Consider the following 15,969-nt stretch of genomic DNA (forward strand, 5'->3'; position numbering starts at 1 on the left):
GCATTTGCTGCCCATGGCCAGAGGCCCTGCCACTGTGGCACACCCCACAGACATTGTCCTTTTTGGAGAAAAAGAACAGTGAGTTCAGACCTCCAAGAGCTCCCCAAAGAGGCCACCTAGGATCAGCTGTTGGAGGAGCCAATAATAATTGGTCCTCCAGCAGCTAGAATGGTTGGGAGCATGCAGAAGCCAATCAGGGCCCAAAAGACAAGATAAAAAGGGCTGGGCTGTTTCTTACAGGAGATAGTTCAGGGAGGATCTCGAAGAAACCCAGCTGCTCCGGTGCCTAACTGTGACTACATCTTTTTGCTTCGACCAGTTAAGGACTGTTCTATTTTATGCAATTTGATGTTGAGGTGGCCATCTTGAGTTAAATACCAGTTTATTGCTGTAAAGTTAAGGCAGCATGCTCCATAGGATGTCCCACTGGCTCAGAGGCTCCTGTGATAACTACATACAGGAAATACAAAAGTTTAAATTGGGCTAAATAAGGTAGTCAGATGGTCCTAAGGCTGCCACTTTTGATGCTCTGGTTAAAATTAATTCTCTATATGTACCAACATTGCTTTATATGAGCTAAATGCAATGGTTATTGAAGTCAACATCTCCCACTGATTTCAGTGAATTTTGGATTAGGCCCTAGGAGTGTATAAGAAAGAGGAGAAAACGCCAAGGGATAAAAAGAAACAGAATACTACATCCTGTCACATGAAGGTCTAGGTCCCTCTATACAAAACATTTCTTTTGCACTACTCAAGACTTTCCTCATCTTGGAAACTTTTAAAACACCATAATTTGAAACACCTTTTTCCTGCAATTTTAAAAAACTTCTCAGAAAAACGTGGCATATAATATTTCATGGGCAGTGGGTTATTTTCAAGGGAGTTAAGGTGAGGTTTACGTATTGGGCTTCATATGGAAAGCTAGCATCAACCTTAACTATAGGACATCAACTGAAATTCTAAATCCTAGAATTATAGAAATGTAGAACTGGAAGGGACCATCTCAGGTCATCCTGTCCAGTCCCCTGAACTGAGGCAGGACTAAGTATTATCTAGACTATCCCTGACAGTATCGTCTAACCTGATCTTAAAAACCTAACCTGATTCCACAACCTCCCTAGCTAATTTATTCCAATTAGTTTCATACACCATTTTCCCCTGCCACCTTCAGTATATCTTTGTTATTAAAGCCAGCTATATTTTATTCTCCTTCTGTTTGCTCCTGCCTTCTACTTCCTGAGTGTAATATAATATTCAAGCTAGTATTTATTCCTTCTAATATACACCACTAGGCAATTCATACACAGAACTGAAAATCAGCACTTCTCAGGAAAGCATGGACAGGTGACTGGGGTGTATGCTAGCAAATGCTGCCATGGAACTCCTGTGAAAAAGGAAAGGATACTGCTTGGGATCATCTCAAACTAAGCAAATGTTTGGCTCAAGACCCCACCTAGAAACTTATTCAATCTTATAGATTCTAGAAATTTAAATTAAAACCTAGTCATTTCTAAGGATGTTACTTCTTCACTCAGCCAGGAATTGGAAAAGAACCAAAGACACTCAAATTAAACAGAACCCCAGAATGGTATGGCATCTCTCCTTTCCTAGGCATTTCCAAAATCTCTATTATTATTTGTGCAGTCTGTTGAGGCCCAGATGCTCTTGTCAAATAATTTTTTAAAAATTAATAAAACCAACCACCTAGCTCCCCACTCCCCGCAGATAAATAAATAAATAAACAAATAAGGTCTAAAGGAAGTTTGCCCTTCACTTGCAAGCTCTACCTCAATGTTGTTCCACTCAGATGGCTTTTTAAACACTGAGATTTCAATAGCTGTTAAAGAGTGGAGTTCTTTTGGGGAAGAAAAAAACAAAAAAGGAGAGTGATCAAAGAGTTTAAAATGTATTTATGTTTTTTACATCAATGGTCCTGACTTTACTACTGACAGAAAAGTGTTTCTATATAAACATGTACTCTACCAATTACTATTATTGTTTTATGGTACAAATCATGTTTTTGCACTCTACCTGGCCAGTGTTGAATGAACCAGGAAGTTTCCAGAACTGACTCTAATGATGCATGAATGGGCTGAATACACGAGACAGAGGTGGGGGAATAGGGTCATTTGGATTTACTGTAGAGAAAAGGACTAAAATTCCTAAGGCGTTAGGAAGAGAGAAAGAATTGGTTGAACTGCTACAGCTGGGTGCACTGTGCCTCTCTAGACAAGTACTCAAAGTAATTCTTGGTCTGTGTTTGATCTGTCTCCATAAACCAGCACAGGTTTGCTTGAGTTTTATTCAGGTGTACAGCCACTGGGTAGAAGCTTTATGTTACACTCGGGTGTGTGTGCGTACACATTTTGTGAATATATGAGCCAGACTGGTCTTCATTATACATTTTGAGCATAGTTTGTTGAGATAAGTCACCTAGAATTTTCCTTTTTGTCTCTCATTGACTGAACCTATTGTATGACATCAGAAAGGTCAGATGAGTTAGAAACCATTTGGTTTGGCTAGATTTCAGCTCCGCTGCTGGATCGAGCTGGATTGAGTCAGGGGGAAAAAATTAACACCATTCACACATCACTGTCTGACTGCCTCTTTCAGGCGGGCAGTAGATTAGTATATTATCGTACTCTGTAATTCCTTCAGTTATTAGGAATTGTCTCATTATTATTTAATATTTTGACTCAGAATAATTATAGCCCAATCTTTAGATACTTCGCTTAGATCAAAGTTCTCTTGTTACATCAGAAATGTGTGTGCATATTCCTGGCAGAGGCCTCTGCATTACTTTCACAATTCCCTCAGTTACTGGGAACTCACTGCCTCATTATTATTTCATATTTTGGCTCACATAATTATATCCTCTTTGTCACTGTTCTCTTTTAATACAGATTTTCTCTCTCCTTGTTCTAAATTTATTATTTTTAGTGCTGGATTGTGAGCTTTGGAGAATTAAGTCTTCCATTTCTCCACAGTACAGGTAACAGCGACAGGTACAGCAGCACTGTGTTCTTCACACTATTCAGCTGACATACTTACCCTGTAGAACATAATTATTAGGCAAGCCAAAATATTTCTATCAAAAAAGATGTAGATATAATTGGACTGGTCCAGTACCATGCAGATGGATCACTCAATAGTATTATTGTGTTCAATTTGAGAATCTGGTTTGTTGCTTCATCCTTGCCATAGCATGGCCTAGCAGCAACACAAAGAAATATGCTCAGTCTCCGATAAGGGAGAAAACATTGGAGGGTGCCGTATAATACATGCTGAAACCAGGGAGAAACTCCCAACTATAAACTAAATGGAATACCAATGCAAGGGAAGTGAGATAAAATAGTATTGACATTTCAAATAAGTCATCTTTTCATATCAGTGTTACCATTTTAGGGCTATCTGAATCCTGCAAGATCATTTTGAGCCATCAAACAGAAATTTTCATTGAGAGACGCATTTATGAACAGGAAACTGCATCCTCCTCCATCTGGATAGTGTCATTATACAAATATCTCTCTGCAGTGCCACTTGTGAAGCTTCAGATGAAGGAAGTAAAAAAGATTATTTTTTTTAAGAAAGGAGATATATTTTGCCTTGATCCAGCTAGGTCACTCCACTGAAACAGGAACAGATTACTCCACACGGCCTGTCAGTAATGCATAGATTCCAGTTTTTGCAAGACTTATGCAGTACCATGATTTGGATGTTTTCTGGAAGTGATGTCCCATGCTTCTCATTACCTCCTCCTAGGATTCCAGTGTCGAGACATCCTTAGTCTATAACAATAGGGAAACTAGTGATGGCATTTATCTGTGTAAACTTTGCAAATAGAGTGGTCATTTCATTTATTATGAAGTATCGTATGTAATATCCCAAGCAGAATGAGAGCACATTCTCTAACATATGTTGGAGAGTGCTCTCAAGTTTTTTTTTCGTTTCTGTTTTTAAGGATTCTCCCAACATTGGGTAGCTAAAGTTGTTTTGCTGGAGAGACTAAATATTGGGTCTGGTATTATTTTCCTGGCATCTGACGATATACAGGTAACTCTACATATTTCTGCTCTATCCTCTAGTTGTTGCCAAGTCCTTCCTAACATATATGGATAGCATGGATGGCAACGTACAACTAAAACAACACATCAGAAACAGCACTGTAATTATCTCATTGATAAAAGACTGAAAGCAGTGTAATTTATTCACCTAGGGCAGTGTGGTGGGCAACCTGTGGCCCACGGGCCACACGCGGCCCATCAGGATAATGCACTGGTGGGCCACTAGACATTTTGTTTACATTTTCCGTCTGCAGGCATGGCTGCTCACAGCTCCCAGTGGCCACAGTTTGCCGTTACCAGACAATGGGAGCTGTGGGAAGCGGCATGGGCCGCATGTACGTGCTGGCCGCCACTTCCCACAGCTCCCATTGGCCGGGAACGGCGAACCGTGGCCACTGGGACCTGCGGGTGGCCGTGCCTGCGGACCGTCAATGTAAGCAAACTGTCTTGTGGTCCGCCAGTGGATTACCTTGACGGCCCACGTGCGGCCCGCGGGTTGCCCACCGCTGGTCTGGGGCCAGATCCTGAGCTGCATTACAGTAGCTGTGCACTGCTCCACCTAGACAAACCTGGGGTTACTGGTTTGTTTTTCTTAACAAAGCCTGATTTTAGGTCACTTTATAACTAGAGATGGTCAGAAAACCAAAATATTTCCAGTGAGAAATTTTGACTGAAAAATGTCCTTGACGAAGCCCTACCAAATCCTTACAACTTCCCTCATTATTTGCTAAATGGATTGTAAATGTGGCTTCTGTTGTGTGAGACACATTTATGGATTTGACACACTTGATTACACTGCTTAACAAAGAACTTTCAATGGCATCTATTTTCATGACAAAGTTTTAAATGTACCCTCCTATCTCAAGCAGAATGGTGTGCCTCGCCAGTAAGCCTACTGCAGTATATTGTGTGAGATTCTATAGTTATCACATCTTTATGGGAATTTACTAAAGCTTAGCCTTAGCTATTACTGAACAGCAGCCAAGCATCTGATTTGTTCTACTGTGTTTATTTATTTATTTTACATACATCTTGGTACCATCTGGGCTCATAAAAACAAAGAGTTCAAGTAACTAACGTGTTAAAAGAGGGCACTGAAATAATGAAATCCTTCGTTTAATCTGTTTGATTTCATATCCATTTCAGAACTCATGTTGTCATTTGCTAATTCCAAAATGACTTTTTGTAAGAAGATTGTCAGGTCAGATGTTGGAACCCTTAAACGACTGAGCACGTGCTCTCTTATCCATGTTTAGTGTTTCAAAGCCAAACTACTGTAACTAATAAATCATTCTCGGTTGCTGAAAGCAAGCGAATAATTGTGCTGCTTTATATCTTGTATACAGAACATTTCAAAAGCATGTTTTCCTCCCAGCTAAGCCCTCCTAAGTATTGTTATTGACTGCATGATCCATTTCTATCTGCTTTCAATATCCAACCTTCATGCTGAGCTTTTGAAAAGGTTTGATTCATTTCTTAATCTGTGAATAGGGCAATCGTGACGATGTCTCCTTAATCAACACTTAGGCTGGCAGAATTAAAGAGAATCAAAATGAAGACACCTATAAATAAAATTATTAGAAAAAATCCCAAAATGCTTATACAATAAAGACTAATTTGAATGTTCAACTAGCACTACAAAACAACATGCCTTGGGGATTGATCCTGAAAACACTTACTCACTTGAGTAGTCTTATCTCATGTGTTTAGGCCTATTGGAGTAAATTAAATTATTCACATGGATAAATATTGCACATGTGAGTAAAAGACTGTAGGATAAAACACATAGGGCCAGATTTTTAAAAGGTATTTGGGTGCCTAAGTCCTATTGAAATAAATGGGCATTAGGTACCGAGTGATTTTGAAAGGACCAGCTCCAGGCACCAGCAAAGCAAGCACGTGCTTGGGGCGGCACATTTCCAGGGGCAGCATTCCGGCCACCCTTTTTTTCCCCCCGGCCCCGCTCAGTCAACCAATGAGCCCCTGCGTGGGGTGAGGCGGCGGGTCGATGCGCTCCTCCCCCCCACCCGCCTCTGCTGCATGTGATTTTGTTAAAATTAAATGAGTACCCTAGTAGGAAATTGTTTTATTTCACTAACTACAAATTCTCTGTTTTCATTTTTTTTTATTTTAAACAGTCAAAACAAAACAAAAAACATTGCAAAGTGCAAACGTGTAAAAGCCAAAAAAAAAAAAAAGAGGGGCGGGAGCGGCCAAAATTTTTTTTGCTTGGGGCGGCAAAAAACCTCGAGCTGGCCCTGACTATTAGTAAATAGTTTTGTATTTAAACATTTGTAATGATGTATGTGCACTCTGATTTTAGGGCACTTTTGGGTATGGTATTTTTTTCAGAACAACGTACTGTAGCATTAGTAGAGAAGTACAGAAGGAGGGGTGGACAAATCCCTCCTTGGTCATAAAATGTCAGAAAATATAAGCTCTGTAAATGGGAATATGGGCTAAATAATCCTCTCCAGGAAAGCAGTAAGATATTTATTCTGTTATCCTTTTTAAAATGAGATGCCATGTCCCTTTTGGATGCTCTTATGCTAGTTGGAGATTCAGGGTTAGATAAATCTCCTTCTAAAGAGACAAAGAACTATTTAAAGTCTAGAATGTTTAACTGTTTATCTCCCTGGATGAGAAAGCTTCACAGAACAGAACAAGATACACAGGGGAAAATACTTTGTTTAAAGCCAGTCACATAACTTTACCAAATATACTGGTGCAGTATCAATTCATGCTGGATTTATTTATTGTAACTATTCTTGGATGCAGTATTAGTGCAGCTCAGCAATAATGGACAAGAGATAGGATGATAATGTTGCATTACACGTGTTCGAAATGCTTAATAGAATATTTAGGGAGCAGCATGACAAGAGGCATGCAATTTAGAGAAGGGGATGAAGGCTTTGGTGAGATGGGATACACAGCAGAGCATAGTACAAGAGCAGGACTATAGAAGAGAAAAGGGCAGAGATGTAGACAGGTTGACATTGTACAGAGACTTGAAGGTAGAGACAAGATTCTCTCCTGTGGTGAGATCTCAGCCTACTTGCTGGGGTGGGTGGTCAGGGAACAAGTAATCCTTCCTTGCTTTCGGTGCATCTGTGCCAGCCCTGGCCAGTGTGTTATTTTCTCCTCTAGTCTGCTGCAATTTTTTTTTTCATTAGAAACTGCAAAGTAAAAGTTTTGTGGGGTTTACTGAGAGGGCTCGCTCTCTACTATAGTGGCCTGATTCCTGAGCACATGAATACCCCATTGGGGCTGTTTCATGGATTTGTTTTCCTCATAAAGGCTGGCTGGCTGAGCACTCTACTCAAATAAGGTTGAGCATAGGTCTTTTGGGGTACAATCTTTGCTCGGCCCCTTTCAATTCCAGTGAGATTTACAATGTTGTGATCCACTTTCAGAAGGAGGGTGTTCATCTTCTCCTTTCTGAGGTAGATTTACAGTTCACTTTAATGCCAGATTTTCCCTAGAGACATAGCAAGGGCTGCAATCGTTAACCCGAGTACATTGAAGGCATATTCCTATGGTCTGTCTGGGGAACAACCTAAAATTTGCCAAGCTCTTTCAGTACATTTAAACATTTTTTCCACTTTTTGCATCGAGCTCTTATGGCTGGTGTTTTAAAGAAGCCTGTGACACTTCATTGTCCAAATCCCATTGAAACTCAATAGGAGTTAGGCACATAACTCCTTTAGATTCCTTTGAAAAATCACATAGCTGTGAATTAGTAAATTGCTGCAATGCTTTATCACCCCAGAGATGGCTGCATTTTTGTGGAAAGTGATGAGTTTATATATATTAATTTCTAAAACACTTAGGGATTCTTCACACTGAAAGGCAATCTCCACACTGAACATTTACCCCTTCAGCTCTGACTTTACACATTTTAAGATTGTACATCCTGACACCCATCAAGAGTTATGGTATTTTTCTGACACACCAGCATGTACTTGACTTTATGTCAGGAAGTAGCATGACAGCTTTCTTGATGTTTAGTAGGTTGACTGAATTCAGTCTTGAGTGGCCAGCAGCAGGCGTTGCCTTCATCCAACTAAGGCTGCGTTGCTGTTAATTTATACAAGGCACTTGGGTAGACAGGTGAATTTTTAGGCTTGCACTTTGATAGGACAACTCCTTAGGCAACTTAACATGAAAAGCTTTAGGCCTTGAGTTCTCCTCCTCTGCTTCTGCCTCAAATATAGCTTGCAACCTGTGAAGAATATAGTCTCGGAAAGGCAGTTTTCTGTGGCTAATGCACATACTTATCCATGCCTTTATGACAGGGAGATACGATTACAGCAATGCTCTCTGTGTAAGCTCTTCCTGCTGCTTCAATCCAAAACTCCCTCCCAGAGTCCACACCCGCACCTCCTCCTGCACCCTAACTCCCTGCCTCAGCCCTGAGCCCCCTCCCGTACCCAAACTCCCTCCTGGAGCCTGCACCCCCTCCTGCACCCCAACTCCCTGCCCAAGCCCTGAGCCCCATCCTGTCCCGTTAACACAAAGAGAAGTATTCCAGTTAAGTCTTGAATGTTGGCAAACTCCCCAAACACAGAGTGATTACAAGGCAGCACTCAGTGATAACTACGTACATCTCCAGAAAGCATTTCACTATGCAGTGTCATGGTTCTATTTCTACTAGTTAAGAGGTTGCTTGACAAACTGAATGACCTTTACCCCAGATATTTAACATTTGCTTTGTTGGTATTTAAATAGTTTGTGACATTGATTATGTGCTTCAATTATTAGTAGTTGGTAACATTCACCCCGGCAAATAACCAGTGTTTTTGTTATTTTGGGGTTGGCGGATTGTTTTATACTGCTTAAATCAATTCCCACCCAGATGGTTTGTGGAAATAGGAGACAATGCATTTTTCCTCACAGAAGCTGTATACTTGCATGTACTTTCACATTTGAGTAAAAGGTATCAGGATAGCTTCTCTTAAATCAAACAAATATGATTTCTGCTTTTTCATATCATGAAACATGAGCAGTCGGGGGATGGGGTGTCAAAGGAAATGAGGCACTGAATGCCCATCACTTGCCTGAAATATTTCTGTCAGTGGTTATTTGGCTTACCTGAGTCAGAGGTGTCTCAGTGCCTGACTGAGACCTGAACTTGTCATAAGTGATTTTTTTTAAACACAGAAGTGGTTTGGTGATGGTAATGGGGATGAGGGGGGAGAGAGAGAGAGAGACTATCAGTACATGGATCCTAATAAGTGGAATGGAAGATTATTTTCCTTCAGGAAAGTAAACCCATAGTGGGAGTCATTCAATCCCATAATTATGTCAATGTGACTACCTGCCTGCAGCTTATCTGCAATTGGCTGCTTCAGATCAGAGTGAAGTTTTTGTGCTGACTGGACAATCAAAACAACAGGTAGTCCCCTTGAGGTGAGGTCCCTGATGCATATCTGGGGCTGGACCGGAGCAATCAGATCAAGAACAAAATCTAACATCATATTCCAGAAACAAACATAGAACAAAGGTAAAGCAAAGTTATCAAGCCCAGTAAAGGGTGCCCTCCCTTGACCTAAGAAGGATGAAATATCTGAATAGGATACAGGCTAAAATTCAACTGCCTGTTTCAGTGTGATAGCAGCTTCATGCGGAAAGTCAAACCTCATTTCTTTGACAGCATCATGCAACTCTCATTCACAAAATAAAGTGTTACTTGCTAAATAGGCTTCAGCATTTATCCACACCTATCATAAAGCTGAAATGGTTCAAAACCCTGGTTCAAAGGTAGTAGAAATATTGTATCTACCATTGTAAAATTCTTCACTTTACAAAAAAGCCCTAAAGGTGACAGCAAGCTTACTAAATATGAAAAATCCACATGTACGTGATTACACTATCTAAATTTAAATTTTATACGTACATGTGCATATTTATGCAGTAAGTAGAGCTGGTTGAAATTGTTTTAGCAAAACTGGAACCTTATCAGCTTCAACAAAACTTTTCATCAGGAAGCTTTCTCAGAGAGGTTAAGGCACTGGCCTGGGATGTGGGAGACACAGGTCCAAGTCCCTCCTTTGCCACATGTGGAGTGCTCTGGGATGCAAACCTGTGTCCTGAAGAGCTACCTCAGGGAGGGTGAAGACTTTGATCTGTGCCAGTACCCTAATCACTGTGCTACAGAGAGTTTGTCTCTTTCTCCCATTTTGCAGGTGCTCATTTTTGTTCTGATGCGAAACAGATAGATAGATATAGACACATGTAAACTTACATACTAGATAATATATTATATATACTACATATTGTGTTGCATGTGCATACACACATACCACATCTAATGGCAACTTTTCCACCCCACTAGAAGATGATTAACTATTCTTGAACATTCCCTGGGTAAGTAATTAATCCTTTGATAGGAAAGATAGAAAACAGAGCTAAGCTACTCAAGAGCAGTGTTATGTGAGCCACATCCAATAACACCTGTATGGCCCTGAGGATGTCACATGGGCCGCAGCTGTGTACTGATTGGGCCCCACTGCTCTAGAGTATATGGTCTCGGGAGAGGTGTTCTTTCTTAGAGATCAATAAAACGTTACAATATTTCACTTGTGGTAAAGTGGATTTAATAATTTCTCTTCCTAATCTCTGTCAAAACAATTTGTGTGTGTGTCTTCATGTATTTTATAGCAGAGAGCTAATAGACCGATAGCAGAATTTAAAAATAGTGCTTCTCCAAAGGGTATTCAAGTAGTCTTCAAACAGAATTTATTTTAGAAATAGATAAACAAGACATAAAAGGAACAGTGCCTGTAATCCAGTTTGAAAGCAAAAAAATATATTTAAAAAAATCTTTGTTAAAAAATATTTTACAAATAATACTTAAGACCAGGATGTACCATAAATATATGCAGCATGATAACAGAAAACATTGAAATGCATAAGAAAATGAGCCTGCATTACAGTATATGTTAAAAAATTATTTTATATCACATACCATCTTAGTTTTTGACAGTACCCTATTACACATTAGCAGTCCTCTGCTTAATGAAATTCAGAAGGACTATGACAAATTCCCCCCAAGACCAATAACTTCTTTGTTATGACAGAGTACTTACACGTAGCTTTCACACATGCATTTTACATGCCATGTGTGATCTCTAATATTAGCTTTCCCTTATTTGCACTGATGTTGTAGCTGTATTGGTCCCAGGATATTAGAAAGACAAGGTGGGTGAGATAATGTCTTTTATTGGACCAACTTCTGTTGGGGAAAAAGTCAAGCTTTTGTGCTTACATAGAGCTCTTCAGAAGATGATGACAACCTGAAAAAGATGAAGACCTGAAGAAGAGCTGTATAAACTCGAAAGCTTTTCTCTTTCCCCAACAGAAGTTGCTCCAATAAAAGATATTACCTCTCCCTCCTTTTCCTTATTGTTATTCGCTTGAAATCAGGGTAAACAACAAGAAGTCTGAGATTATGAATGGCACTAAACTTTGGTAGACATGTATTCACATATAATCCAGGCATCGATAACATGTCAGAGGAAGCAGAAGAACAATATCTGAGGGCCATCTTTGGCTATTTGTGTTGTAGGGCTAAAATCAGTAAAGCTTGCCTACTCTGTTATTGGTTTGCTGAACCAGTTGCAGTACTGCAACTAGCACAAAGGATATCCTAGTATCCCTTCGAAACACAAACACAACTCCCAGCAATGGCAACAGGAGTGGCATATGCACTGAACATAGATACACATCTTCATGAGGTTTGCTGAGATTATGGTGATTAATGATAAAATCTAAATTCTGAAGTTTCAGTATAGCTAAGCTTCAAACTAAGATAAATATGTGATGGCTATTGCAAAAGAAAATATGCTTAGTCTTCCCTTAAAAAAGCAGCATTTGTATTATTTACTGTATTTGAACTAGTTCAAAACTTTTGTCTTCATTGACTATGGGCTCTATTCAGCAGGAAGCAGCACTTCTATTGGTGAATGTAACACAGGAATCACACTGGTTTTGGCTCAGCAATCACATAAGCCCAGCTCTGATTCAGGACACAAATCCTCATTAAAAGTTTCAAAAAGTACTTATCCACAGAATTTTTTTCTCTGGATTTGCACTCCAATTATCTTTCCCCTCTCTAAGATCAGTGTAGAACTAAACTGACCTGTACATACTTAGAAAGTGGCCAGCAATGAAGATGAGACCTTAGTGAGAATGTACCATGAGTCCACTTACGGGGAAAGAGCTCTCAGAACAAGTCCTCTGCCAGTCTGCCAAGGAGTCTTTTTTTTAAAAAACCCTAATATGTAGATGTAAGAAAACAAAAATTAAAATGCACAACTAGGAAGAATAGAAAGGACTGTTCCATTAAAAAAAAGTGATCAGGTATGGGACTTGAAAACAATTCTTAAAAAGTTTTGTTTTCCTAGTGCATTAGCTACATCATCTGTTTTTTGTGGAAAAATTGGTTGATGGATTTGGCCCTCCTAAATCACCTGAGGAATGAAGTAGGGCATAAAGAGAGATTTAGTCACAAAACCTAAGTGATTTCAATGGGAGTTAAGAGGATCTGGGCTTTACTTCCTAACCTAACTTTTCTACCTACAGAGGAGTTACTGGCTTGGAAAAAACAACAGCCTGCTGAACCGTCTCCAAATCTCTAAATCTAGCCTTTTAAAAGTTATAAAATCATGTTTTTCCTCCCATTTACACTTTATAACTGGAATCATAACCACCAAAATACCAGGAAAAAAGTAGCTCTTGAAAATTTTCCAACCGGGAGCAAAAGTGGAAGTGCCAGGAATGTAATGAGAAAGCTTGTTCTCACACTGTTTCCAACTCATTATCTCCAAGACTCAAGAAGTTAATTTTTGGATGCTTATCCTAATCAAACCTGAACATTTCACCTTTGAGTTTTACCTATGGATCGTCTACAGCAGAGGTGGGCAAACTTTTTGGCCCAAGGGCCACATCGGGGTTGTGAAACTGTATGGAGGGCCGGGAAGGGAAGGTTGTGCCTTCCCGAACAGCCTGGCCCCCCCACTCCCTATCCTCCCCCTCCCACTTCCCGCCCCCGACTGCCCCCCTCAGAACCCCCAACCCATCCAACCCCCCCTGCTCCTTGTCCCTTGACCGCCCCACCCCCTCCAGGGTCCCCCACCCCAACTGCCCCCCCAGGACTCCACCCCCCTATCCAACCCCCCCTCCAGCTCCCTGTCCCCTGACTGCCCCGACCCCTATCCACACCCCCGCCCCCTGACAGGCCCCCTGGGACTCCCACGCCTCTCCAACCCACCCCCCCATTCCTCGTCCTATTCCTCGTCCCCTGACCGCCACCCCCAGAACCTCCGCCCCATCCAACCGCCCCCTGCTCTCTGACTGCCCCCTGGGATCCTCTACCCCTAATCCAACTCCACCACTCCCCACCCCCTTACCATGCCACTCAGAGTGGCAGGACTAGCAGCCTTGCTGCCTGCACGGCGGCGTAGCTGCATGGGAGGGGGGATAGCAGGGGAGGGGCCAGGGGCTAGCCTCCCCAGCCGGGAGCTCAAGAGCAGCGCAGGACGGTCCCGCGGGCTGGATGCGGCCTGCGGGCCGTAGTTTGCCCTCCTCTGGTCTACAGCCTCAGTACCCACAGAAGTCATCCAAAAAAATATTCTGAAACCTGGCTGAGTTCCTGCACTAGTGGGTACGGAAGCCAGTTCTTCACACCACAGAACTCTTTGGATGTTTCCTTCTATTAATGACCGACAGTGTGTGCTATTTAGGCAAAAAGTAATTATAGAAAAAGGTGCTGATCACATTTCTTAGACCAAACTCTCTCACTGAGACTCAATGTTATCCATAATAGTATATTAAACAAAGACTTCCCTCCATTTCTACATTGTAAAATGCAGGCAACAAGCCAAAAGAACTGGCTAAATTGTGGTGCTGAAGGAAAACTCAATAAATACCATTACTGTTGAAACTTGGTGCTCATTTAACTTGCAGAATTAGTACTCTAAAGGGAGTATGAATATGAATGGTGAAACTGTCTTGTAAATAAATCTTCTTCCCAGGAAAAAGATTTCATTATAACAAATGAAATATTCTTCTACAACAGTCATATCTATGCTTATGCAATATAATATGCTAAATTACAATACATAATTCATTATTAATAAAATTTATTATATTTTACAGACCAGATAGCCAAATAACCATTTTTTTTAAAAAGAGCCAGATAGCAAATATGAAGGGAACGTCATTGTAGACACTCTGCAATCTAAGAACTGAGGCAATGGAAATATTTACGTACAAGCCTGTTTTAAATACTTTTACATCAAACATACAGTAGCATATGAGAATTCCATTTGGTAGTCTAACTGATGAATCATTAAGAAATTTTTCCATTTAAAGAAAATTACACATACTGTATACATCTGAGTTAAAAATCAAAGACTATACCCCATTTTATTCTAGTAAACTAATGTCATATGAGTCTTCATATAAGTGCAGAAAACAGGGTTCTTTATACTCCTTCTGCTTCCTAAGAAATTTTGTATTTTATATGAAACACTAATATTGTTAAATAATGCACACACCCTTTTAAGCATTATTGCCTAAAATGTGATGCAATAGATATACAGGAACCAGGAACCAAGTTGCAACTGAAGGCATTAGCAAATTTTGTTTCCTAAATCAGATGTGCTAAAGTAAAGCAATTTAACTTTAGAAAAATAAATGTTAACCAAAAATAGTTAAATAGCCCCAACCAACAACTACAAAAGCCAGCAATTTTTAATTTGTGCTAGCTAAATATGCAAAATGTTTAAGGTGTAATCAAATTTACGGTATTTTCTACTTTATCACTCTAAGAGCAAGCCTTTTTTTAAAAAAAAGTATTTGAAAAGATTAAGCATATGGCACCTGGTATACAGAAGTTATCAAGATTTCAGTAAGCATAAGGTAAAATAATGTTTAGTTAAAAAGTTAAGTGAACGCTCGCCAATAATTTAAAAGGTGAATGCTTACTATAGTAGTTTTGTGAATAAGCAAGCAGGAAGTAGTTATTTTCCCACTATTCCTATTGAGCCTATAAAAATAAACAGCAATGATTTGATCATTTGTAGCTATGATCCATAGCAGCAATATCAGTATTAAAAATCTTGTGGAAATAACTATAAATAATAATTAATTCACAACATGGCTTATGGTGATATAAGTAAAGTGATAACATGTATATGATTTAAAAAAATGCAGGGAGTATAAAGAACTTTACATTCTCTTTCTTTTTTAATGTATGCATAAAATTTATTGCTCCCTTTTTCAATATTTATAGACGTTAAAAACACAACTAATTTTTTCAACACAAATAAATAAGGACAAAGGTCCTGGAACAAGAATGTGTTTACAAGCAACATAAGAAAAACAATAGATTTATCTTATCATAACCATCATTCACACAGACTGATGGATCATATTACTTTTTTTTCTTTGCAAAACAACATTATAGATCACTATAGCACAACATACTAAAGTCTCTTTGTCTTTCTTTCTTTTTTAAAAAAATCTTGCCCTGGATACCTTTCAGTAGGGCAGCTTGAACAGTTCAGCGCCACTTCCAAACCCCTCTGGAGATCAGACGATAAAATTCTTCGGCAATCAGAGACAGGACAAAGGGCTTTCTCGTGCTATTTCCATGTTTTCATGTTTGCTGGCTTAACATCATTGTGTACACGTACGACTTCAGTACATAACATCAGATGCGATGACGTTCAGAGCTGGCAAACAGAGAAACAGCATGAGAAAAGCCCTTTCCTGCATCATTTCCTGCATCCCGTATACCATAAAAGTTTGCCTGTCAAATTTCAACTAGGTCAATACCTCTGTGTTCTGTGGGGTACTCGAAGTGTTGAAGTGTACTTCTACAACAATTTTTGATTAAT

The 15,969-nt window shown here is 39.8% G+C and overlaps 1 protein-coding gene across 4 annotated transcripts in view; it reads right to left on the minus strand.

Annotated features, from left to right (window-relative positions):
• PCDH11X (protocadherin 11 X-linked) overlaps nt 1-15,969 on the minus strand; it is a 949,600-nt gene that overhangs the window by 778,513 nt on the left and 155,118 nt on the right. The window contains exon 5 of one of the 4 annotated variants that reach the window (XM_074964442.1): nt 13,549-15,804. The exons of the other annotated variants lie outside the window; for them this stretch is intronic. Coding sequence (XP_074820543.1) covers nt 15,799-15,804 — 6 coding nt within the window. The 3' untranslated portion in view covers nt 13,549-15,798. Of the gene's footprint in view, nt 1-13,548; nt 15,805-15,969 lie in introns of those variants that run through there. 4 annotated transcript variants of the gene reach the window in all.

This window comes from Natator depressus, chromosome 9 (assembly GCF_965152275.1).
Source record: "Natator depressus isolate rNatDep1 chromosome 9, rNatDep2.hap1, whole genome shotgun sequence".
In the NCBI taxonomy this organism is placed as follows: Eukaryota; Metazoa; Chordata; order Testudines; family Cheloniidae; genus Natator; species Natator depressus.